The 24,918-nt window shown below is 42.3% G+C and overlaps 1 protein-coding gene across 5 annotated transcripts in view; it reads left to right on the top strand.

Moving 5' to 3' along the window:
* The window catches only part of MIDEAS (mitotic deacetylase associated SANT domain protein), a 52,926-nt gene extending 28,309 nt beyond the window's left edge, over positions 1-24,617 (top strand). For 4 of the 5 annotated variants that reach the window (XM_071558295.1, XM_071558293.1, XM_071558296.1 and 1 more), the window contains 12 exons: positions 838-2,527; positions 8,100-8,420; positions 9,301-9,646; positions 10,089-10,155; positions 11,726-11,868; positions 12,700-12,803; positions 14,066-14,141; positions 15,237-15,325; positions 16,435-16,584; positions 16,781-16,957; positions 17,359-17,558; positions 18,876-24,617. In XM_071558295.1, the coding sequence (XP_071414396.1) occupies positions 1,073-2,527; positions 8,100-8,420; positions 9,301-9,646; positions 10,089-10,155; positions 11,726-11,868; positions 12,700-12,803; positions 14,066-14,141; positions 15,237-15,325; positions 16,435-16,584; positions 16,781-16,957; positions 17,359-17,558; positions 18,876-19,083 (3,336 nt within the window). In that variant the 5' untranslated portion in view covers positions 838-1,072 and the 3' untranslated portion in view covers positions 19,084-24,617. Of the gene's footprint in view, positions 1-126; positions 177-837; positions 2,528-8,099; positions 8,421-9,300; positions 9,647-10,088; positions 10,156-11,725; positions 11,869-12,699; positions 12,804-14,065; positions 14,142-15,236; positions 15,326-16,434; positions 16,585-16,780; positions 16,958-17,358; positions 17,559-18,875 lie in introns of those variants that run through there. The other variant, XM_071558297.1, reaches the window with a different exon arrangement.
* Positions 24,618-24,918: the final 301 nt, after the last annotated feature.

The following is a 24,918-nucleotide window of genomic DNA, read 5'->3' as shown; positions in this document are numbered from 1 at the left end:
AGGCTCTTACAGTTTGTGGGTAGCTCATTTCCATGAAAGAAGAGGGTAGGAGCATAGAATTGTCTTAGATTGCCTGTTCTGAAAAGGCTTTCCCCTATTATGTTTGTAGCTCTACACTAACAGATACTTGCTGGTGTGTGGGAGCAGCTGTAACAATCTACGCGAACTACTTTTTGGTGAGTGAGACCAGAGCAGGAGCAGTTGCTTTCAGCTGTTGAACAAAACATCTGAGAGAGCAACAGGCAGAGCAGGCCCTGTCTCCAGTGCTTGAATGTCTGGGGGGCAGTTCTGTATTGGAAAGCAGCTGTAATGACTGGCAGGGAGCAGGGAAGCAGGGTGACTGAGGAGCTGCTGCCTGGCCCTTTCCTCAGAACACTGAATTGAGCATCTTGCTGCGTATTTGTCTGCAGCCTTTGTGTACATGTGTGTGTTGTAAAGGTCTTGGGGAGATGTGGCCTTTTGGCAAGGCATAAGGGTTTTTTGTTTTGTGGTTTTGAGTTGAGATTAGAAACACATTTTTATGGCTACAGGAAGACATAGAAATAATTGGCCAGATGAGAGGGAGTTTAAGAGGAAACCTTCAGGATGAGCTTGAATGATTAGTCAGAAGTTTGTGTGCAACTGGGACTTGCGTCATACCAATACAGCGTGATATCTGTTTTGTTGTTTTGGTTTACATTCTTCTAGCAAGTCAGATCTATTGTTTCTTACACATATTGTCCTCCTCTTCATTTCCATGGGAAATGGGACAGACATACACATTGTTGCTTATCATGTGAGTGTTCATGGGCCAGTTTTGTCTGTTGATGATTCATCGCAATTGCTTCTCTATTTCAGGACCTGTAAATAAGTGGACCATACTGACCTCTGAACCACAAAGTATCCGAGAGAAAAGAAGTGGGAGAAGCACACAAGGAAAAAGGAAGTGAAAGCACTTTCCTCTGGACTTCTTTCCTACCCTTTATTACTAAAACTGAATGGAAAAGAGAGACTTCCGTGCCTTTCATCCCCCAGCCTTAGGGATGGGTGGATTGTAAATACTGTGTGTGCAGCTGGGAGAATAGGCTGAACCATGAATCTTCAGGCTCAGCAAAAGTCTTCAAGCAAAAGGACTGGGAAACGAGTTGCCTATTTTAATGAGCAGGAAATAGGTGTGTTGTCAAAAGAACCACAGCAGCAGCTTAAGGAAGGACAGTACTATGGTCATGGAGGGCATATACCGGTCTCCCAAACTATGGAGATTTCTCATGCAGGAGGATTGACAAGTGCACCCAACAATGTTGCTTTGATGAACTCTGTTTACAATCAAGATAGGGGAGAATCAGTGATGATGCCCCAGTCAGTAACAGCTGTCAAATGGCAGAATTCACTAATGGGAAACCGGCTGCCAGAGAGGAGTGACAGCCACTGGCAGTCTCCACCTTCAATGTGGAACCACAGTATGGTTTTTGGGGGCAACCCAAAAGGACCCCACTCCAATGCTGGTGCCCCAGGCTTCTATGGCCACGCAGAAACCCTTAAAAGAAATCAAGAGAAAGGAGTGTTCGTGTCACAGCTGGACTTATATGGAGATGCTGTCCAGCAGATGATGTCCCAGAAGGCTCAGCTGGAACAGCAAGCCCTGGTGAGACAGCAAGCTCAGATGAATTCTTTTCATCAAATGCAGAAACAGCAGGAACAGAATCAGAGTCTGCCATTGCAGCCTTTCCAGCTTGCATTTGGTCACCAAGGCCAAAAGCAAGGTCTTCCTGAGTTATTACATGTCTTTCAAGAAGCCCCAGCTTCTTCCAGTCCAGCATTTACTGCTCAGCAAAAACAACAAGCTCTTCCCCAGCTACAACTGTTTGAAAATTTTTATCCTCAGCAGCAGCAGCAACAGGCTGCTGCACAAACCTTTGGCATGCAGCAGACTGCTTCCATAGCACAGCCTCATGTGGCAGCTGCAGCACCTCAGCATCACATGATGGCACACCAGTTTCAGCAAACAGAGAGGAACCAGGAACTGTTCAAAGCATTAACAGAGCAAAATCAACAGGCTGTGCTACCTCAGACCCAGATTCCCTTTCCAAGAAGGTCACGGAGACTTTCCAAAGAAGGCGTCCTGCTGACATCTGCAGGAGAAGTGCTGACTTCCAAGCAGGCAGAAGAACAACCCAGCAATTTATTTCTGCATCACTGGCAAACACATCAGCAAGAGGTCCCATTACAGCAGCCACCTGAATCACTGGCCCACAACAAAAGTAGCTTTTCGCACCCAAAAAGAATGGATCTGGAGCAGAAGGATGTCCTGGTCAATAGTGAGCAGTGCCAGATGGAAACAGACAGGCAAGCCCCAGCCCAGAATGGTAGAGATGAGGAGAAACAGGCAGCAGCAGCTGAAGAAAACCCTCAAAGAACTAATGATTTTCAGGGAGTCAGAGGTGGTGTAATCCAGAGTACCCGACGGAGACGACGTGTTTCTCAAGAAGCCAATTTGCTGACTTTGGCCCAGAAAGCTGTTGAGCTGGCTTCTCTTCAGAATGTAAAGGTAGGGTGTACATTCTAACCAATATGGCATGTTTTAGACTACAAAATAGGGCTGAAATGGAAGGAATTTATGTACATATGCAGGATAGGATGCTATCTTGAAGTGTAGGGCAAGGGCAGCTCTGGAGTGAAGGCATGTGAGTTCAACTACTGTAATTCATAGATGCAGGAGAACAGAGATCTAGTGCAGTGAAACCACCTAAGGGGAGATTTACTTCACTGAAACTGAAAGTAATTTTAACTCAGGACTTCAAAATACGGATGTTTTCAGCTTAGGCCTCAAGGTGATCAGGAATTTTGAGATAAGTGTAAGCAGTGTATGTGTTATCTTTTTACCAATTTAACGTTCTCTTCCGTTTCTGTTAAAAGACTGCTGCTTACCTGCCAGTTTTTCAGTTTCAGCATTTCTAAATTGTGCTATCTAAAAATTACATAATGCACATGTTCAGTATTTTGCCAAATATTAAAAGCCTGAGAAAGCCTCACCTACATGAAGAACTTACACAAGGCATAACAAATTCTGTCTCGTGTGACATCTCGTTTCTGAGAATGACCTGATAACAAAGCCTGCCTGTAGGCCACCTGCAGGGCTTGATGGGGAAGAAATTTACTGTTGCCTGAATAGGTAGTTCACTACTCCTGTCCTTTTCAGTGTCCCATCAGTCTAAGTGGTACAGTATATGTTCCATATGTCAAGATGACAGAGTTCAAAATTAACTGCCATAGAGGGAGACAAGGGGTGAGATTTTTGGAATTGGGTGGGGGTTTTTTGAGGGATTGTTTTTTGAAGGTTTTCTTACAGTTGTGGTTTGACTAATCTTTCATTGAGTGCCTCTCAGGAGAAGTAACCATTCACTTTTCCTTGGAAGCTTTGTTGCCAAATGCTGATGAAATACAGATTTTAGGGCATGAGCTGCTTTTGCCTACAGTTTTGCCACTTACACTGCTGCCCAGTCAGACAACAAAGGGAAGTGTGCTTTATTCCTAGTCTTGTTCTCATCATCATTTTTTTCCTGGTCTGTTTGTGGCTCTTTTTTCCCATCTTTTCCTTAGAGTATATGCTGTTCCAGTGAAGAAACAGTACTAAAAAACACTGTGGCAAATATCCATAACTTGCTCCACTTCCTACACATCAGGCAGCAAACAGTGACTGTTAGTTGATGGTGTCTTCAGTCTTTTTTTTTTCTCTAACTCCAGTTGAGCAAGTAGTTTTGATAGTAGTTAATAGCATGGTCTGTTTGCTCATACTTTTCCCAGCCATTGTGTGGTTATCTTGCAGAAGTCCTACAGTTTACACTGCACTCTGATCACCAACAGAGTGGCAAGAAAAGCAAATAGAGCATCTAGGAAAAGGCCCTGAGAGGTGAAGCAAGAAATTGGCCATTTGAAGACACATCTGCTTGTAGCTTGATTCCTAATGTAAAGACCAAACAGAAGAGTGTTTTGACAGATACTCTTTTGTTCTTTGCAGTTAAGCAAGCAGCTTGTTTGCTTCCATGGTGGCACTAGCAGAAGAACTTTATGTTTAGATCTTTTCAGGCTTTCAGGATGAGGTTTTGAAAGATGTTAAAATTCTTGCCTGAGGTCTTTAAGGGGCTGGATATTGTTCAAGGGAGAAAAAGAATACATGTTTACCAGAAGAAAGTGGTCCATTTCTCTTACTAGTGTCTTTCTTTTACAAACAGCCTGGAAGCATTCTCTGCATACTTTATGTGAAGAGTGTGTAGAAGGCTGTAGAGTTAAATCATTGATGGAAGAAGATACATTCATATTTTGAACCAGTTGTTTGAACATTCCAGTGTAGCCGTGTGTACGTTATACAAAAATAGTGTTCTGGGCAGCAGTATCTGGCTACATAAGTGTCATGACTGATGCTTTGTACTAGAGCTGCCCATCACCTGTGTGTGCCTTTTTTCACATGGTGCCAGCTTTTTGCTGCTTACAGGCTGCAGTAAATTCTCAACTTGGTTTCATGGTTTCATTTCACATACAACTTCTATATGCAAAAAGGCAGTGGGATTTGTTGTCTTAAATAGTTCAGTAAACTTTTCTCAAATCTGAAATGGAGATCTTAAAGGGTGTCTGGAATTAAATACTCCTTTATGGAAGGGAGACAGAGGTTTTGGTCACCTGACCTCTTTCCCCTGGCACAGGGCAGGGCATCAGCTGCTGCATGTGAAAGAAGAAGAAGTTTTATCTGCAAAATTGTAGTTCTGGACTCACCTACAAAAGAAGAAAAACAAATCTTATTTGCAGAATTGTAGTTCTGGACTCACGTCCTTCATGGACAAGCTTCATTTTGACTGCAGAGAGGCTCCCTCTGCTTGATGCAGATTGTGCAGAATGGTGGCAGAAGGCACTGTGTGGGCAGGTGTTTCTAAAAGGCTGGTGTGGTTTCTTGTCTGATCACACCAGTGGCCTTGAAACAGTTCTTCCAGCTATTGCAGCTGAGTTTTGTCTGTGAATTCCAAGTTTTTTACAAACAGGTTGAGGGATAGGTGGGATGAATGCCAGAATGTCTGATGGGTTTCTGTGGGTGTCCTGGAGGACTCGAGATCACTAGTTCAGCCCTCAATACTTATGCAAGAGTCTAAGTGAAAGTGCAGCAAATTGCTGGAGTTATCCAGCAAACCTCCTGCCCCAAATTCTGCAACAGGGATGCTGAGGTAGCTGAAAATCCCCTAGCAGTTCTAAAACTGAAGGTCCTGTCCCTTGTTCAGAGGCTCCTTTCTGCTTACCTCTGGGAAAAATCAAACAGTTGAGAAACTATTTAGGGATCTGAAACAAATAGCTTAATTCCAAAATTAGTCATGTTCTCTCTTAGTAAACCTTAGGTATGTGTGATCTTTCATGACCAGAAAAGCTCTGGTGTGAACCAGAACATCTTTAAGGTTGTCTCAGCTATTTATATTAAGTTCCCAGTGGTGCCTTTTCTCAGCCTCTCCTACTGTTCAGATCTCCTCTTCCTCTTTTCTGTTGAAGGGGTCATCCCTGCTGTCATTAAGGTGGAGAGTCCTTTGCTGGTAACCTCCCAGTCTTGAAAAGAAAAGTTCCATGGTTAGCTGATCATACAGCCAGAGAAAAGTGATGGGGTTTGTGTGACTAGCTGCCATAATTTCCTCCTTGTAGTCAGGAAATTAGTTTGTGACTCTTGGCCTGCCAAGGTCTGTGTAGCACACAGGAAGTACCTGAGGTTTGTAGATTAGTCAGAATTGATGCTTGTTCATATTCTCATTGTCATTACTTGTTTTATTGCTGTACCCACAAAGTGTGGCAGAGTGCTTGCACTGATAACAGCTGTGTCAGGTGGATTAGGAGGAACCTGATTAAAACCAAGACTTTTCTTGGTCATGGCGTAACAATGTTGTGTGAATGCTCTAAACAGTAGTTCAAAACTGCCTGCTGCTGCTGATGATCCCCAAAGATGACCCCAGAGCTATTCCAAGTGTTTAACTAGGCTTCAGTAATAGGGTGATAGCATCAATTTCCCTCACAAATGGAGGTCTGCACAGAGCAGCTTGAAGCCATGTGTGAGCTGCTTCTTCACATATGGGCAGGACCAGTGGGCATAGATACCTGTTTGCAGTAGATGACCTGTTCATGTGTTTAAAAGGCATCCTTGTTAGTCTCTCTTTCCTGAAGTGGTGGAGGAAGGCTACAAAAATTTACAAGAGTCCCTTGCTACCTAGAGGTAGTGGTTTCTAGTGACGTGTCTGTCAGCGTGAATGTCCTTCAAAGCTAAAATTGGTAGTTTTATGGGAAGGTGCAAGTGCAGTCACCTGCCTGGAGTGAAGGTAGGTCCTCAGAGCTCATTAATTTCTCCTGAAACGCAATCTGGGACAGCGGAAGCCACTTCTGGCTTTACAGTTGAGTGTTTCTTCACTGTGTGGTAGGGGCACACATTTGCAGTCTCTGTGAAGAAGCAGTCAGACTCCTAAACTGCAGTGTCACTTATGGGTTAACCTTTCTGTGCACACTTAGCCCTATTCTAATGAAAGGTTTTGGAGGCAGGCAGTCCTGAACCTTCTCGATATAGCAGATTTTATGTGCTCCAGATCGGTACCTGGCTTATTTGGAAGGCTTAATGCTTTCCAGAGTGGGCCTGCTTGCTCTTAAAATGAACAAAAATTACCAGGACTCTCATTTAGAGAGAGACCAGAGCACTAACCCCAGGCTCTGACTGCTGTGTGTTGTAACAATACAGCTCTACTTCCCTCAGTATAAATACAGCATCAAAGAGGGATCTTCAGCCTGGTGTCCTTCTAGCTATCATGGATTGGCTCTTCATGGAGCATGTTTGTCCCTCATCAGTGGAGCTGAATGACTGTCTTCATTGGTGACTACAGTGAAATGACTTGAGATGTGTCTGAACCCTTAGGACAAAACCTGTCCATGCTAGCTTTTTAATCAGGAACAGTTACCCGTAATGACACACAACAGAGTCTGTTTGAGGGCTTCAGTAAATCCCTGTGAAATTTTGGAAGTCCGAGTTGGAGATCTGCTGTCACACCTAAGAGATTTTGTGCCTCAGTTTCTATCTAAAACATGCAACTCTTCAGGTAGATTTCTCAGTAGATGGTTGCTCTGATGGAGCATGACTTTACATACTTCATCCTATCCAAAGACTTTCCAAATGGAGCTTGAAGTTGGGGAGATGTTCTGAAACACCAAAAGGAGCATCTTCTACAGCTTCTGCATTGTACTTCATCAGAGCTCAAGAAGACCTTTTATGTCCCTGGAGAGAGGTGTTTTTGAAAGTTGTGTTGAATATCTTGCTTCTGAGCGAGCTGGCAAGTGTTTTAGAACTGACAGTGAAATGAACATGTTGACAGTAATTTGAACGGCTAAAAATCAATGATCTCTAGCAGTACCTGAAGCCATTCGGTGTTACAGTATTCCTGTGTTTATCTAGTAACTCATCCTCCATTCCCATCTCCTTAGAGCTCTCTTTTCTAGGGTTTCTATGAGTAAAACAGACATGGAAGCTGTGATACCAGTGCAAAAAGTGCTGGCTTGTGGTTATACCTTGTTGATTTTGCTGAGCAAAAGTCCTTCGGGCTCAAACCTGGTTGAACAACAAAACTCAATGGCTCAAGTTATAATAAGAGTTGGGTTTTTTTCTGTAAATTGGAAAAAAATGCAGCAAAAAAAGCTAGCTTTGCCTTTTTTGTGTGAGAGATCTAACTAAAATCATGGTTTGGTGTTTCTGGGAACAGAAATCCAATATTTGAAATTAATAATCTACAGCTTTTGATCATTACTAATACTGAAGAACCTTTGTTGGAAGTCATACAGCAAGGCACAAATTTATCTGGAAAACAAAATGTCAAAAATGTAGGTAGTGAAATGATTCTTAAGAATAATGTATATAAATATTCCAGCAGTTGAGACTACAGGCAATCCTCAGGAAATTCCACGGAATTTTGGTAACAGTGTTTTCCTCCATAATGCCTCCAAATCCATTTCAGCTTGCAAATTGCATCAAGAAACTCATTATACACTGAAAGTGAGATATCATCTGATTTATTATGTAAGTACTGTTGAACTTTTTAGGAACCTATTTTTCTTCTCAGGAACTGGATAATTCAGAGGAGAAGAAGAGCGTGCTGGTAACAGCTCCAGGACCTACAACTGCAAAGAGTGTTGTGGAATTTGCCAGTTCTTCATCAGCTCCCAAAAGAGCCCGGGAGGATAACAGCCTTGTGCCTCTTATCATTCCTGTGTCTGTGCCAGTGAGAAAAATTGACTTGCAGAGCCTTGAAAAGGAAAAGTCTGAGGATGGAAAGGTCCAGAGAGGCCAAACAAATGATAGAGCTCCTTGCGAACGCAAACCTTCTGTGATAGTCACTCGGAGGCGATCCAATCGTAATACGAACATGGAAACCTCAAGTCAGGTATGGATAGACCAAGAAACCGAAGATGAGCCAGATCTGTTAGATTTAATTGCACAGTTGATCTCAGGGGTTGAACTTGGAATGTGTGTAGTCTGGGGACTTTTTCATAATAGTATTGCCATATATTTGGGCACTGCTGCCTTTCATGGCCTACAGCTAATGCTGTGTCCCACTACTACAGAGTGAATAAAGCCATATGGCAGTAGCACTGGATTAATTGACTCTTTCAAGAGTGCTTTCTTCATACATGCATAGATACTAATAAATTGTAAGTAGTGCACGTATCTTTATACAAGTAAAGTCCAAGGTGAAGATTATTCTCAGGTAATTGAAGCCTCTTACTGGGGTTCTGAAGGTTGGTACTTGAATGAGTGTTCCCTGGCAGTGTGGTGGTAGTGAGTGGATGGGTTGATTTTTTTTCTTTAATTTCCTCTCTCTCTCTCTCCTATTCAGAAGTACAAGAGATTGTTCAAATACTGGAGAAATGGCAGGAATCTAAGGAGGTTTTTCTGAAATTAGATGCTTGACCATCTAATAAAATATTCTTATATTGTCTTCTGTTCACTTACTGCTGTTTGGTATTACCCTGGTATACCAGGGTTCTGCTATGCTTTCATGTCCTCTTTTAAAGCTATCATGGAGGTTGGACCAGATGAATGTGTCATTCTTGTAAAATACAACCTCATAATCACTAAGAGCTAATAATTCTTGTGTCAATTCCATTCCCTGTCTTTTTCCTCCCTCTTTCCCTCTGTGCTAATTATTGAGACACCTTCCAGCTGTCCTGTCCAGATTTTGAGCTGCCATGAAAGTGTTATCATCTCTCTGAAGTTTCTCAAGTTACTTGAGGTTTTAAATTATGTGGTTTTTTTCCTAATAGCAGGAAGATGCTGTTCCAAAGGATGAAGGAGAGGGCTTTGCCCGAAAACCAAAGCAGCGGCCAAGACCCGAGCCACTCTTCATACCACCCAAAGCTGGCACCTTTATTGCACCCCCCGTTTATTCTAACATTACTCCATATCAGAGCCACTTACGGTCACCTGTCCGTCTGGCAGATCATCCTTCAGACAGGAACTTTGAGCTACCTCCTTACACTCCTCCACCAATTCTTAGTCCAGTGAGAGAGGGATCTGGGCTCTATTTCAATGCTATCCTCTCTTCAAGTGGTCATTCGGTTCCACCTCCAATGACACCAAAAAGTGGTCACAGAACTCTGCTTAGATCAAGTAAGTTTTTGCTTTATCCTTCCTTTCTTGGATGATCTATGATTAGGAATTCCAGAGTAATAGGAGGAAGATCGTGCTGTTAGGAAATGTGGTTATATGGAACTTAGTCTTGTCTTAACTTGTGGACATGCCTTTAGGAAGTGTGGTTATGTGGAACTGGGATGGAGGAAATGCAGTGTTGGGGTGTTAAGATTCGTTTACAAGCAATCTGCAACACCCCCTGCTGACGGTCTTCGAATGGAAAAGTCAGTTCCTCTGTAGCAGATTATCAGTATCTTGAACCGAGGGGAGGAAGGCAAGTTCTTTATCACGTTAAACTCCTTTACCTTGTGGGTCCCTTTTTTGAGAGATGGACAGCTCTGATTATATTTGCAGGCTGTGTGAAAAGCAAATCTCAGATGTGAAGGTGAGCTGTCTGAGCAGTGCTTTCTTCTGCTTGCAGATAGTTCAGAAGTTACCCCTCCGGTTCTTACCGTAGTGGGGGAAGCCACCCCAGTCAGCATTGAACCGTAAGTACCCCATAGATTCTTAGCCTCTTAGTGAATGTGCTTCTTTCTTGTTTCTAAACCTTCAAGCTACTCTTTGTACAAATGATACATCTTTTAGAAGTATTAAAGCTATTCCTACTGGTGATTCAAAATATAAGTTGTCTTTTATTAAAAATTACTCCGTATGATAAATAATGTTTGTCTGGGCAAACATTGTAATTCTGGTGGTACTAATTGCTTTCTATTACTGCTTGTCTGTCTCTGAGCTGAAATACTACTTGTTAACTAGAGGTGGATCTGTCCTTTTTTTGTTGTATAGGAGCACTTTGCTGTATGTTTGTTTTGGAGTGGGAGGATAATCCTTCTTTAGAGGAAGGACAGAATGTGGCACGGGAGACTGTAGTTTGCTGCCACATGGACTGGTCAATCACTGGCTATCCATGCCATGTGTTGTAGCTGCAGCACGACTGCGAACACTTTGCTCCCCCCAGGGCGAGCTCAGTCTGAGGGCACTAAAGCCAGTGGCATCTGGGCTGTGTGCCCTGAGCTAATAAATCTCATTATTCTTTTTAGCTGGCTGTGTGCTGGGAAAGCTCAGACGTATGTGGACACAGCCAGCCATGCTAGGGAACACAGTTTGGAGATACTGAAGCTGGAGTTGTAAAGCTTAGGCTTGGGGCCAGTCCTGCTAAACCTGGGCAGATTAGCAAATGTGTCTGCACCAGTCTTTGCAAATACCGTTATCAGCTCAAGGTCAGGGCTGCAGAACTACACCAAGGTACTTCCAATTCATTATTATACCTAGTTAATGAACTCTTGCAAAATCTGATCATGGAGATGCATGGCATGGAAACACCCATATGGCACAAAAACACCCACGTGGCTCTGCGTCACTGACCGTAGAGCGTGGAATCTCTGCTCTAACTGCAGCGTATCCTGTAATACTTGAGATACTTAACTCGACCTCTCCCTAAATAAGTACAAGGCTTTTTGCTTTTTCTTCCAAAATGGCTTATATTTTTAAAATGGACTGGTACATTTACTGAAAATTAATTTTTTTCTTGCCTTTTTTCCATTCTGCCTTCCTGTTTGAAGCTCAGTTTTCTGCACTCGTGAGCAAATGTTGTAATTGTGAATGAACCCAGATTATTCTTGTCACCTTTGCAAATCTCCTCTACACTGACCCCATTCATGGAAATAAGCACATTTGGTGTGATTAAATTTGTTTTGGAAATGGCCTAATTAGTCTTTTTGCTGTTGGTTCATTTCACACTAATCCAGGGGAACTTCTTGTGTGACAGCCTCTCAGCAAGTGGTGTTTATTGGAAGCTAATAACTGTTCTTTGGGCACCTATTAGAGGATGCTAATTTAAATACAATTTCAACTGTTGCTGATAAGACAATGGAAACTGGTAATGGATGTAAAACCTCTCAACTTCTGAATCATACTTAATATAACCTACAACACTATTGACAATATATGCAAGAGCCTGCTGCATTTGTTTATTCCTAACTAGTGTTTCTAGCAGAGGTGGAGACTTCCTTGATATTGTAAAGGAGGCCTGACTGTTACTTTTTTCCTTCTCTGCAGGCGGATAAATGTAGGAACTCGATTTCAAGCAGAAATCCCATCGCTGCAAGACAGATCTCTGGCAGAAGTTGATGAACATAAAGCAGAGCTGGTGTGGCAGCCATGGGGCGACCTAGAGACCAACAAAGTCACCCAAGAGAATGGTAAGAAGGTGGAAGGCTGGTAAATAGAACTCAGTTGTCACAGTGGTTGTAGGGGGAACCAGAGACCTACTGTAACCATCATTTAAAATCTCTCAGAGCTGCCAGTCAAGTGACATGTTTGGGTTTGGAAATAGTTTTAGAAGTAAAACTTGTTTATCAGGTTGCATGTGTGAGGCAGAGGGAGGTTGGTAGGACTGGGGGTTTTTTAATTGACAGAAAGCTGGGATCATTTGTTTCTAGTCAAGCAAAGAGCAGCCTTTTGCTCAGTGAAGCATCTTTGTTTTTGTTAACCTTTGAAAGCCATGTACACTTAACTTCTGTATTTTTGAGGGATGTTCTAGACATAATAGTATTCTGGAAAAATCAAGTTGTAGACAGAAGTCAGGATGAGGAAGCAGGAGTTGTGGCAGCTGATAGCAGACTTGGGAAGCTGTCTGGTTTTGTTGCACATGGGTTGTGGCCTGCATAAATCCTGAAGGGAAGAGGAAGTGGGCAGGCTTGGAAGAAATCTTTCTGATGAGAGATAAGAAAGGGTATTGTGAAATGAAAATTCACAATATAAAAGGGGATTCAAGAAATCTCTGAGGTGAAGGGAGGTGGGAAGAAGTTACAGGAGGGAGATTTGCAAGGAGCTCTGTGTGTAAACAGTGCTGCATGAGCTTGGAGTCTACTGAGTTTTTTGATCCAAATCTGACCCAGATAAATTTGCAAGGACATTCAGCCTCTCTGTTATGTGTAATCCTCCTTCAAAAGAGCTAACTAATCATGGAAATCTTGTTGGAAGCTTTATTTTAATCTTATCTGAATTTTTTTGTACTCCTGTGGAAATAGTGGAAAACCTGTTAGCTGCTGCCTGTTCAAGCATTTTTCCTGGTGCCGGAACAAACCAGGAGCTGGTGTTGCATTTCTTGCATGAAGCAAAGGGCAGCATTCTGGTGAGTGTTCCAGTTGTTCAACTCAGTGTGGTCAAAAAAGTTAAGGAAGGTCAGATAACTTGTTGCTCCTTAGAGGAGAGGCTTGTATACTCATTGCAGTGCATCTGGGTCCCACTGTTTAGTGTCCCTTGGATTTTCCTGAAATGGGTTCTGTCTTATGTACAGTGCCATGTTCACTTACTATATTTTATGTCTCCAACTTTGGCATGTTCGGCTTTTTAACAGACACACTTGACAGTCTGCCAGGGTGAGTGAGAGCTGGGACTGCTAAATGACTCTTAAATGTTGTCTTCCTGGGAAGATTACCATGTTGGAAGGAAAAATAAGAGGCCAGAGCTGAAGCTCAAAGAAAGTGCTCCTCTTTGTTTCGGCAGATCCATTTAACTTCTCTGTTTGTGGCTATAGGATGTCTGTGGTGCTAATTTTGTATCACTCTTGTAAGACATGATAGACTTTCATTATTGCTCTTAGGCACTCTTGGGAGCTGTCAGGAGTATGGCACACTTTTGCCTGCTTGTTTCCCATCCCCTGGCACTGACATTTGTGAGACCGCATTGACCTGCATCAGAAGAGAGAACAAACACAAAGTAGTTTCTGTGTGTGTGTGATAGGTTTCTGCCAGCCCACCCTTGTGAATGCTGTTGCTGGCATTAGGGAGGAGCAGGACTGCCTTTTGCAGCAGGAGCTCATTGTTCAGGTGGTTCAAACTGCCAGTGGAAGTGTGACTCTGTTGTCTCCTTCCTGCTAACTTTGAAACCACTTCCAGTTTAAATGCAAACTAAAAAGCAGCTTGAGAGGTGGGAGCTCTGTGTGTGTGTGTATGTGTGCCAAATCTTTTAGTCATGTGACTGCTGTTTTATTTTGAAATACTGCTTAGTTAAGTGAGGTCACATCACAGTGACTCGGATGTATATAGCAGGCATCATTTAGGATAGTGCTTTTGGATGTGAGTATGTAGTGTAGGCCTTTGTTTAATGAGAGGAAACTGCTGCACTGTCTCTGTCTATGGAATTAGCTCTTTCCCAGTACTGTGGTGGTTGTGTCAACTCAGACATGAAGAGGATTTGAGGATGTACCACTTGCCAGTAGTACCCAAGACCAGGGGGATAGTCAAGAATGTGATTTTTAAAGTTGTCTCAAGTGTTAAACTGTGCTACGGTTCTTCTCAGTTAACTTACTGCAAAAAGGGGAGGGTTAACAATCGCCTGATACTTGTTTTTAATACCCCAAACATTAAATTAATTTTACTTGTATTATCTTAGGGAGCTCTGACCAACCTGCTGTTGAAGAGGCCAGTGCGACCACCCACCCACCCTTTGGCAGATTATCACTACACAGGTTTGTTAACCAGAGTAACTCCATGCTGCCTGCTTTCATGCAGGAATTTTCCTATCCTTTTGTCACTTTTTGGGGAACTCTGTACCATTACAATAAGATTAAAAGACCACTCCTCTCCCGTAAATCAAATGATGGCTTGCTGGAAATTTTTCCTGTGCAGATTATGACACTTATAAGAAACACTCCAGCCTTCTGAACATGTTTGTGTGTGTGTGTTGGCATATGTATGTGTCCTGGTTTCCTTTATGGGGAAAAGGGAACACAGTCCCTTGCAGTAAGCCACAGAGAATGCAGAAAGCCAGTGTGTATAAGAAGGGCAGTGATAGCCTCAGAATCACAGCCTGTCTGGCATGAGTTTCCAGGGTGGAGTTAAGTAGCGAGTTTATGACTAAGAGTTTTCAAGCTTAATGAAGAAGCCTCAGCCAACTATTGATACCTGTCAGTGTTTCTGCAAAATTTAAATGCCATAAATTGCCTTTGTAGTTTTGCACCTAATTAGAAAATAGTCAGCTGTGTGTCACTGACGTCAGGGATCGAGAGTGACCCAAGCCACCTGAAAGACCTGATGTAAGGTTGTAAAGCACAGAAACTACATTTCATCATTCTTACACATTCTGCTGTAATGGTTAGCAAATATTACTTGATTAATATCTATAAGGAAGGAAGGGATTCAAGAATGTGTTTATTGTCCGAGGCAAGGAATATTGGAGGAATATTTGAGATGTAATAAATCTTCAGGTACAGTGGATTGCTGCTGAAAGAGAAGATCCTGTTCTCCTGTCCTACCATTTCACTTCTATAAAATCTAATGACTGGGTCACCACAAAGTGTGTGTCTTCACTTTGCTGTTTGGTTGGGCAACATCTCAGTTCATCTAATTGAGTGGTTTTTGCAAGCTGAACTGAGTTAGCCAGTGGTGATGAGCACTAAACCGAACACAAAGGAAGTGAGGAGAGGAGAGCTGAGGTGGAGCAGGAGGGGTGGGGTGCAAGGAGAGACTGCACCCTTACATGTCTGGATGAGTCGTGTTTAAGGCAAACATGAAGAAAAGGTAATTTGAAATAGCATGGACTTTAACTTTTTCTTTACCTACAGGATCAGACAAGTGGAAGGTTGCTGAAAAAAAGTTATTCAACAAAGGCATTGCAATCTACAAGAAAGACTTTTTCTTGGTCCAAAAGCTTGTAAGTTACCCTCTGTTTAATTACAGCAATGATAGATTCTTTCATGTTTGTTGAGCACTTAATACAGGAAGTTCAGTCTTGATTTTTCTGAAACATGGGTTTTAAGCCTTAAGTCCTGCACTCAAAAGATTTCAGAGAAATTTTGTCATCCTGCACGGGATAAAATCTCACTAGAAAGCTAGAACAATAGTGTTTGTTTCACTGTTACTTATTTAACCTTGGTATTTACTGCATTACTTCCATCAGTCCATGCGGCAGATAACATCTCTGCAGGGCATATTTATAGAGCACTGGTAATGTTTGGCTTAAATAGCCTCCTTGTAAAACTAAATAGAAACATGTCCTTGCAACTGATGAAAAGCACTAGAGAAAAATATGTCAATGATGCCTCCTTCAGGACTTCCCTTTCCAGCTATTTGTGACAAGGATCGTAAAAAGGATCCCTGCCATATTGTGATGTGGTGTGACATGTCAGCAAGGGGGAAATCACTGAAGGAGAGTACAAAACCAGGAGCTGATACATATTTACTGAATAAATTCTCCAAAGGTATTTAAGTTGCGAAAGCTCAGAAGTTAAGAAGATCACTGATACAGAATATGTACATGGTTCGTGGGTCTGTGCTGATAATAGTCTACCACCATACGCCTGTCAAATGCATGTGGCCAAAGTGGGAAAGAGCCGCTAACCTTCATCTCCATTTTTGGATCGGTATTCTGGTCTGCTGCGCTCTGAAGTGCTGTTGGAAAATAAAGTTCCCCCATAAAACTGAAAGGCTGCTCTCGAGCCTGACAGCTCAACTGGAACATTTCAGAAGCTAAGAGGTGCATGAAGCTTACAAAGTTCCAGGTTCTGTCACGTTTACATTGGCCAGCTTTTCTTTGGAAAGTTGGTTCTGTAGTCCTAAGTGACTAACAATGGCAGTAGGAGATGAGCTGTGGGATGACACAGGTGAGTATGACACAGAAAACAAGGCTTTAGCAGCAGCTGTGGTGGAATGGAGATTACTGAGGAAAGAAAATACAAAGTATATTTATGGCACCTTAGTAATTATTTATAAGCCTTCTTAAAATCATGAGCTCATTGGACTTTGATGTTTTTTAAACACCAGATAAAAACCAAAACAGTGGCTCAGTGTGTGGAATTCTACTACACATACAAGAAACAGGTGAAAATTGGTCGGAATGGGACCTTAATCTTTGGGGACATTGATGGTGCTAATGAGAGATCTATGAAGGACGAAGCTGAAGTTGACATCAAGGTAATTTCCTAAATTTCTTTCACCTCTTTTGGGCTGTGGTTTGAAGTTTTGTGTGTTGTCTCATTTGCTGGTCAAATGAAAAGCAGAAACAATCTCGCTCCTCCACAGGAGGAGTCCAGACTTGTGTCCTGTGTCACATAATGACACATTTACTTGCAGACACCAAAATTAACAGTTCCTTTATCTTCTGGTGAAGAGTTCCTATAGGTTTGCACGTGTTCTTCCTCTCAGAAGGGACATCTTCAGTGAAGAACAGGAGCATGTGGAGGACGAGGAAGAGGAGGAAGAAGAGGAGGTAGAGGAAGGGTTAGATAACAGGAAGAGGAGCGCAGATGCTCTTAAAGATGAACAGACACTACAAGATGGTATAATAGTAAGTGCTTCATTGTGAATGTTGTGATTTCTATGCCACCTTCACTCTGCAAGTATTTTAGAAAATAGCTGGTGGGCAGTTCCAGATGTAAAATGTTTCCACCTCTAACTTCTCCTGGAGCAAGAGGCTGGGCTGGGGTAGCTCAGAGTAGTACTGTCAACCAGACCCTGTGCTGTGATGGGAGAACTGGGATACATAAGGGAGAAAAATGCGATGTAATTCCTTGTGGTTGGTGCACACATAGGGCCATGATGGGAAGTGTCTTGAAAATAACCTGAAGACTTTCTCAATAAGTAAAACCTTGATCTGGAATAAATTATGCACAGGAGCTCAGCCATTGCCTTGCTTCTGATGGTGGGAGAAAGTGTCAGTTTGTCTTAACTCTTGCCCTCTCTCCAAAGGCCAGTGATGGCAGTATGAGGAATCAAGAGGCAACTGTCACAGGCAGAACTGGGAGGAGGCCAAGGGAGACAATGGTGAAGCCTCGGAAGGCTATTACTGCTCCAGGGCAGAGGAAGAAGCGGAAACAGAAGATAAAATCAGATGCTATCAGTAAAATTCAAAACACAGAAAACACATTTCCATGTAAAAAATGTGGCAGGTAAGAGCTAATCTGCTTCTAGCAATAGTCAGAATCACCATAGGGCATCTCCTGTGGAAGCTTTTACTCTAATGAGCTTTCTGTCTTTCTGTTTAGGCCAAAGATATTAGCAATAACTTTAATGACTTATTGCCCCACTAATACTTGCAAATTAGGGACTGTTTTTCCTCAAATGGAGTGAGACACCACCTGCATTTCAGCTGTGTATGGTGTTTGGTGTTAAGTTGTACTTGGAAGCAGCCCCACTGTAATGCTTGCATTTTTGTATCAAGTAGTTTCTATGTATTTGCTAGATCACACATTAAGGACATGGTATAGACTTAAGAACAGTGACATAGAAACATAAACCACTGTCATTGTTATAGCAGCAGGGATCAGGCTAGTAGGTACATTGTTCATCTGGTTAAATTTGCACCTGTCTTCGGTGGATGTAAAATATGTTTGTGTTTCCTCACACAGTTCTGGTAGTTTTTGTAGATTTGTTGCAAACAAAATTACAACTGTCATTCAGTTTCCCACATAAATTGCTCACTTTTAAAACAAGAGAGTCTTACAGTACCAGTGCTTATCCCGTTATTTGAGAAAGACACCAGGATAGAGCATGGCAAGAAAATGCAGTCTGTCCACTTACCTCACCATGGCTGTGACAGATTCCTGCTGTGGGACTTGGCTGAAGGCACCGTCACTGTGCCCTGAGCAAGTACCTGGCATTGGAAAAGGCAGTGCTGTAAGAGGTCAGGCAGTTGGGATTTGGTCTTGGCCTCTGACAAAGGACAATCATGAAAATATTCTTAATGCTGTCTAAACTTTCCTTGTGTCATGTGGTGCAAAGTCCACATTGTTAATGGCGAAAGATGGAACAAATCATGGAAGTGCAAAGTCAGGAGGAAAAGACTCAAGTGTTTCCAGCTGTGTGGAGAAGGCTTGGGAGGGACACTGGGCCCTCGCTGACCTCCATGCTTATTGTATTTTTGCAGCACCGGGGAATGCCTGGAAACCAGGGCCCCCGTTGTGTTCAGCAGTGTGTGTGTAATTCAGATACCAGCGCTGCCCGTCTGAATTTAGAGCTGAATGCGAAATAAGAGGAAATGGCCATAGTAGGAAATGAAGCGAGTACTTTGAGGTGCTCGGCATCTCCTGCTGGCATTCCAGCTGGTGCTGGCATGCCGAGGCAGTGTGTGTTGGCTCTGGATGCCCCATTGCATTGGCAGCGTGATCTCCGGGGCTGAGGCTCGCAGAGGTGGGGCTGCAGCAGCAGAAACTCTCGCAGAAGCACTAGGAGAGCCCAATGCTAACGTACCTGTGTGCCTCCCTCAGGGTGTTCTACAAGGTGAAAAGCCGCAGTGCTCACATGAAAAGCCACGCAGAGCAGGAAAAGAAGGCGGCTGCCCTGAAGCAGCAGGAGAGGGAGGCGGCGGCAGCGGCAGCAGCCCGGAGCCAGGCCCAGCAGGAAGAGAGCAGCGAGAGCGGGAGCAGCAGCAGTGGGAGCAGCAGCGCAAGCTCGGATGAAGATGGAGAAATATAGCAGCAGACCAGAAGTGGAGGGAGTAGCAAGGCTGGACCCAACCTCCCTTTTGGTGGTCTCAATTCTTTAGCTTGCACTTTTCTTACCTGAACCATAAAGTCTCGGTTTTAGTGCTGCCATTTCCTCATGCCAGATGTTCCACTTCACCTTGCCAGTACTGACCAAGCCCGCATGGTGGATAACTTGGATTTTTTTTTAAGACTAATAAAATTTCTGTTCTATTTATAATGATACCCGAGGTACATAATAGAACAATGTCACCTGCAGTGGAAGTAAGTTCTCTAAGGTCAGTCAGACCTTTCTTTTTGTTCTTGTCAGGAATGATGGTAACAGGACTCTTGAATATAAATACTTCCAGACCAGAGCAAGAAAATTAAACTCTACTCTGAGCTAGGGGTATTCTGTTACTGTGACACTGTTGACTTTTAAATATTCCTTTCTCAGCAAGTTCTCCTTCCTGTTACACTTTCCTACCTTTCTTTCTGAGCAGTTACTCAGGCAGCCAGCAAGTTTTGTGGATAGATAGTGTGCACTTTTGACCTCTGTTTCAACAAAAATTAAAAATGGTATGAGCAAGACACTCTTCTTCCTTCTGAGACGAAGTTTTACTTTTCAAACAGAAGCCTGAGGTCATTTTTTTATGGTATTAGAATGCAGCAATGGATACAAAAATCTCCTGTGCGATTACAGTAGCCACAGGTTTTGTGGGTTGTCTCATCTTGGAAAACAAAATATCTGCCTGTATAGTCTGGGCTTCACAAGTGTAATTTGAAATGAAAACTGCTGGGTTTGCCTTTGCATAAATGGGAGCAAGTTTGTTTAGTGAAAACCCAGCTCTTGTGCTCTGCATTGTGTGCACCTCAGAAATGGGAGGAATGGACTCTCATCTCCAGCAGTAATGACTCTGTGAATGTTTTTTACCTCTCAGTATCCATTTCTCTTATGGCAGCCCTCACTTGCTTCTTGAAATTGCCATCATCAAGAGCTTTTGAGGTGGGGCCCTACTTTCCCAAATACTTCCTGTAAGACAGTATGTTGAAGCAGGAGAAGCTTGTCATGTCTTTCCACACCAGTTGCTGGGTAGCCCTGGCTGCTGGGTGGTCCTGCCGTGAGCTGTGCTCTTTGCTGGAAGGCTGACTCTTTCTTCAGAACTGACACAAGCTAGTAGTCCAAAAAGTCTAGCCACCAAAAGCTGCTGGTCAAAGAGAGTTAAGAAAAAGTAAAATGGTCCAGGTGACACGTTAGATTTGCATAGGATTGTTTTGTACATCTTTTAGCCCAGATTTATCATTATTTTGTAAGGATGCAGAGAATTGGATCACTTCCTTGTGCTTCCTGGCTGGTTGGTCCCAGCCTATGCCCTGCCTGCGTCCAGCCAGTCCTTCAGAGCAGCACTGATCCCCAGCTTCCTGGGTGCTGCCACTGTGTCATACCAACAGTACCTACTGCCCCCCTGAGCAGGGATCCCAGAGATGTTGGATGTGAACTGCAAGACTGTGCCTGACTAGCAGATACTTATTTTTAAACCTCGACCCTTTGTGCTGCTAGATAAATTCATGGTTAACTCTGGAAAGTGGCTTTAACTCCTGCTTCCATCTGGCAGTCTTCCTGCCCCGTGGTTTTATGCCACCATGATGGCATCACTCTTTGGTTTGGGAGGCTGTGCATTTTACCATGTTTGCTTGAACATATCTATGCCTTTGCATAGAATCTTTTTTCTTAGTGAGCACACACAGTTACTACCCTACAGAACCAGTAGGAGTATCATTAAGGACTGCACTCTTTGCAGTGTTGACACTTTTGCCTGTAAGTGTTCAGTTTTCTGCCAAAGCTGTATTTTTCATTCCTATCAAAATTGAGTTTCCTTTCATCAGTTGGATGATTGTTCCATGTTCCTACATGCAAGGGTCTGGACTAACTAGGCTGTGGAAACAGATGGCACACTGTGAACTGTTAAAATCATTCAAAAACTGCAAAGAACTAAAAGCTGGTAATCTTTAAAAAGAAGCTTAGGCCAAATCAGTCTTCCTACTAAGAGTTTCAGTGTTGATTATTATCTCTCTTAAAAATTAGAGAAAATGCTTGCCTGCCACTATCCTAGGGCCCTTGGAGAGAACAGAAGCTTTAGCACAGTGTGCTGGGACAGTGAAGCAGCTGGACCCTGTGGTCCACTTATAGTTCTGGGATTAATTCCAGTTAAAAGGTGCAATTAAACGAAGTTCTAAAGTATGTTTCTGGAAGTTGCCAGATCTTGAGAACTGCAGGGCAACAGGTCAGAAACAAATAGGGCTTGTGAGTGTATCAAAACAGGATGTAAAGTAACGTACATATTGTCATCCTGTTGTAAGGGATGTATTTGCCTGGAGTATCTGTGCTGCAGCAGGCCTAGAAACATTTAACAAAGAAATGGAGGTGGAACGCATGAACATTGAGAAACATGGCAAAAAAGGGGTTTTTTTAGATTGGAGATATGATTAAATTTGAGACCTAAAATAAGGTTAATCAAAGTGTCTTAGGAAAATGCTTTTACTGTCTGTGCTAAAGCTGTACAAAATCAATCAATATGTAATCTCTTAGAGAAAAGCAGAGACTCTGTCTAGCTTCATGTGATGTTTCTAACAGTGATCAGGAGCAGATGCTTAGGAAAAAGTGAGGGACAGGATGGACTAGCAGGTATGGTGCCAGCTGAAAAACAGGATGCTAAGCTAGAAGAACTTATGTGTGTTCTCTGGTAAGGCAAATCTGTAGAGTTTGGTGTTTAAATGTACTGGTCTCCTCATGGGCAAAAAATCAGGGTATTTCCCTGTCTTTCTCTTCCCTGTACACCACCTGCATTTACTCTTTTTCAGCATTTGGAAGTGTGCCTGGGTGATAATGAGCAAACATTTACTCATTACTCTTAGGAGTTTTCAAGCTTGAAGTAGTTTTAGCCAAGGCATAGCAAATTATAGTGACAAACAACTGATCAAATGATCAGTTGAATTGTTTGAAGAACAAAGATTTAGGGAGCAAATCATGGGATTGCACTAAGTACCATTTCTTTCAGAGATGATGATGCATGAATGCAAGCATTATTACAGTCTTCCACAGACCAGGTCTTTCACTCATTTTCCCTATTTTAGGAAACTGATACAATTTTTCCTCTCATCAAGGACAGACTGTTGAGGTGCTGATAAGGACAAATCAGAGATTTGCTTTACTTGCACAAAACTGTTGTGTATATTATGCACCGAGTCCAGTACTGGCTGTTCCTCTCCCACCATGCTGCAGTATAAGTAGAATAGAGCAGGAAAACTGGACACAATGAGGTCTGTCATGGGAAGAAATTCAGAAAAGGGCTTTTTCTGAGGATAATCTCTTTAACAGCTGTGGGTTAGCATGGCTGACCACAGTCAGGGAGATGTTCCAAGTAAGTGGCATCAAGCTGGAATGTTTCTGAGTATATTTATAAATTGCTAGTAGCCACCAGAAGACCTCTTTTCTGTCCTGGTAGTAAGGAAAAGTATTCATCCAAGTATCATCTTAAAAAAACAAACAGCAAAACCAAGCCTGCTGCCCACTTGCTTATGGCAGGAGTTTGGAATTGATCCTACATTTGAATTAGATCTGCTTAGTAGCAAAAGTTGGCAGAGAATTGTTTAAAAAAAACAAAACACCAAACCCCAAACAACTAACTCACAATTTCTGTGGACAAAGCATTTGAACTGCATTTATCTAATCTGGAGTCAGTCATGTTCTTACTCTTGGGGAGCGGGAAATAATTTGAGCGGCTCTTGACTGCAGCACAGTGTTAATTTAAGGCTGCGTTGTTCTAGTTGTGATTTAAAAAAAACACCCCAAACAAACAAAATTCTTGTCTGTGTTCTCTTGGTACATATGTTTTAAAACTCCATGCTCATTATTTTCCATCATTTAAAGCCCTGTTGTTTAGTCCCTATTTGGTGTAGGTGTTTGCTGCTACTTTAGAAAACAGGCAGTAAAAGTTCAGTCATTAAGTTTGAACAAGGTGTCCCTTCGCTTTAGCTCTTTCTATGGGAACAAATACAAAATTACAGACTGCAATTCTGTAAATGCGTACTAATAGGCTTGCCTTTTACAGTGCGAGATCAGAGTTCAGCTGGCTGTATTTCAAACCCATCACCTATTTGAGTCCTGATACCAGCACTGGGCAACGTGGAGATGCAGAGACAGGCCATGTTTCGCCCTGATCACGTACTTGTGTCTGCCCTTCACAGACAGGCTCAGTCTGTCATGTTTGTGATCTGCATGGGATGCATCTGAGTAAGACTCTGTATGTAATTACTAGATAGATGCATGCACTTGTGATGCATATCTGATATAGCTGCAGATGTTTTGCAGTTTTGCTGCAAGAACCACTCTGCATTTTACTTTATTTGATGTTTGTCCATTTACTGATGCAGATAATGGTATCTGAGAGAATCAGCTCTGTAAGGTGAAGGCCTACAGAATCTCGCTCAGCCATGCAGGACTGTGGCATGTTGCTAGCTGGGAACAAGTAGGAATGGAGCTGCTTAAAGGCAGGGCAAAAATAGGAATTCAAAAGCTTCAAGGTAATTCATCTGTTAAATCCCATTCTAGACAATGTCCAAATTAGCTAAAAATACTCCCAGATTTATCAAACTGAGGCTTTTGGTTATTTTTATCATTGCAACAAGCATAGATTAAAATCAACATTCAGCAAGTGTTTCCTAAACCACTCTCAGGAGTCATACAATTCTTAATTCTCTTTCAGGCAGTGGACTAGAAAGTTCCTATAGATACATATCTTATTTTAAGGAAATGGGAGTAGGGAGGACTATTAGCCACAGGTGTCTTGTCTGCTTTCATACAATGGCAGTTTTAGTCCAATGCTTACCTCTACTAGAAAACTTACTCTAATCCATGTTTTCCCAGACAAACTTTCTCCCTGCTTTATCTTCTGATGTATATCTGGAAGTTTATAAAGCTTTAAAGAGACAGAGAGTCTACAAATCATGTTTGATTTCTTTGGGGGTGAGTTTCTATGTAAAATTGTCACTTGGGTTCAGCTACTTTACTCACCCTCCTTCTCTTCCGTGTCACATGTTAAGACACAAAGTTTGAATCCCCAGCTGTCTAAGGATCTTTCCAAGACTACGATTCCACTGACAGCTGAGATTGAAAAAAAACCCTAACTTCTCAAGATTAGAAGACAACATATATTTTTATAGAAATGTAATTGTGTATTTTAAAAAAGTTTCCTGCAGCTTCACCACATGTATTTTTCCCCTCATAGTTCAGATTTGATATGAACTTTTTTTGTGTTCATTCTGTTTATGTTCTGTTTTTAAATTTGTAGTCAAAGCTTTGGTGTACTGTACAGGAGCAGTCAGCCTTTGTAATTACTGTATAAATGCTTTATAATAAAGTATATTATTTTTATTTTAACAAGTAAGCAGACACATCCTTTTGTGTGTCTGCTGCCTAGGGCACCTTTTAAAAGACTGTTACATGTTTAAAATGTACATATATAAATATATTTACCTGTTGCTGTACAGTTGTGATAGACTGGACTGAATTTATTTTTTGTGTGCTTTTTTATAAAATATTAATACACTAAAGGAAATCTTGCTGATGTGATTGTAATGTACTATGTAACTTATTTACTTAATATCCTCTATATATCTAAAATACCTTTTATTAAAAGAGGCTTAAAGATAGTTTTATAGCTGAGTTTTTTGATGGTATGTGGGAGCGTCTGGGGGTTCAGGCAGGCTGTTGGTGCAGAGGAAGCTGCTCATAGCCCCTCTGGTCAGGCTGCTCTCTCAAGGTACTCACTGTGTTTCTGTAGCCACC

The sequence above is a fragment of the Pithys albifrons genome, chromosome 6 (genome assembly GCF_047495875.1).
Source record: "Pithys albifrons albifrons isolate INPA30051 chromosome 6, PitAlb_v1, whole genome shotgun sequence".
Classification (NCBI taxonomy): Eukaryota; Metazoa; Chordata; class Aves; order Passeriformes; family Thamnophilidae; genus Pithys; species Pithys albifrons.
The sequence above is the reverse complement of the archived record's forward strand: the minus strand, read 5'-3'. Positions and strand labels throughout refer to the sequence as shown.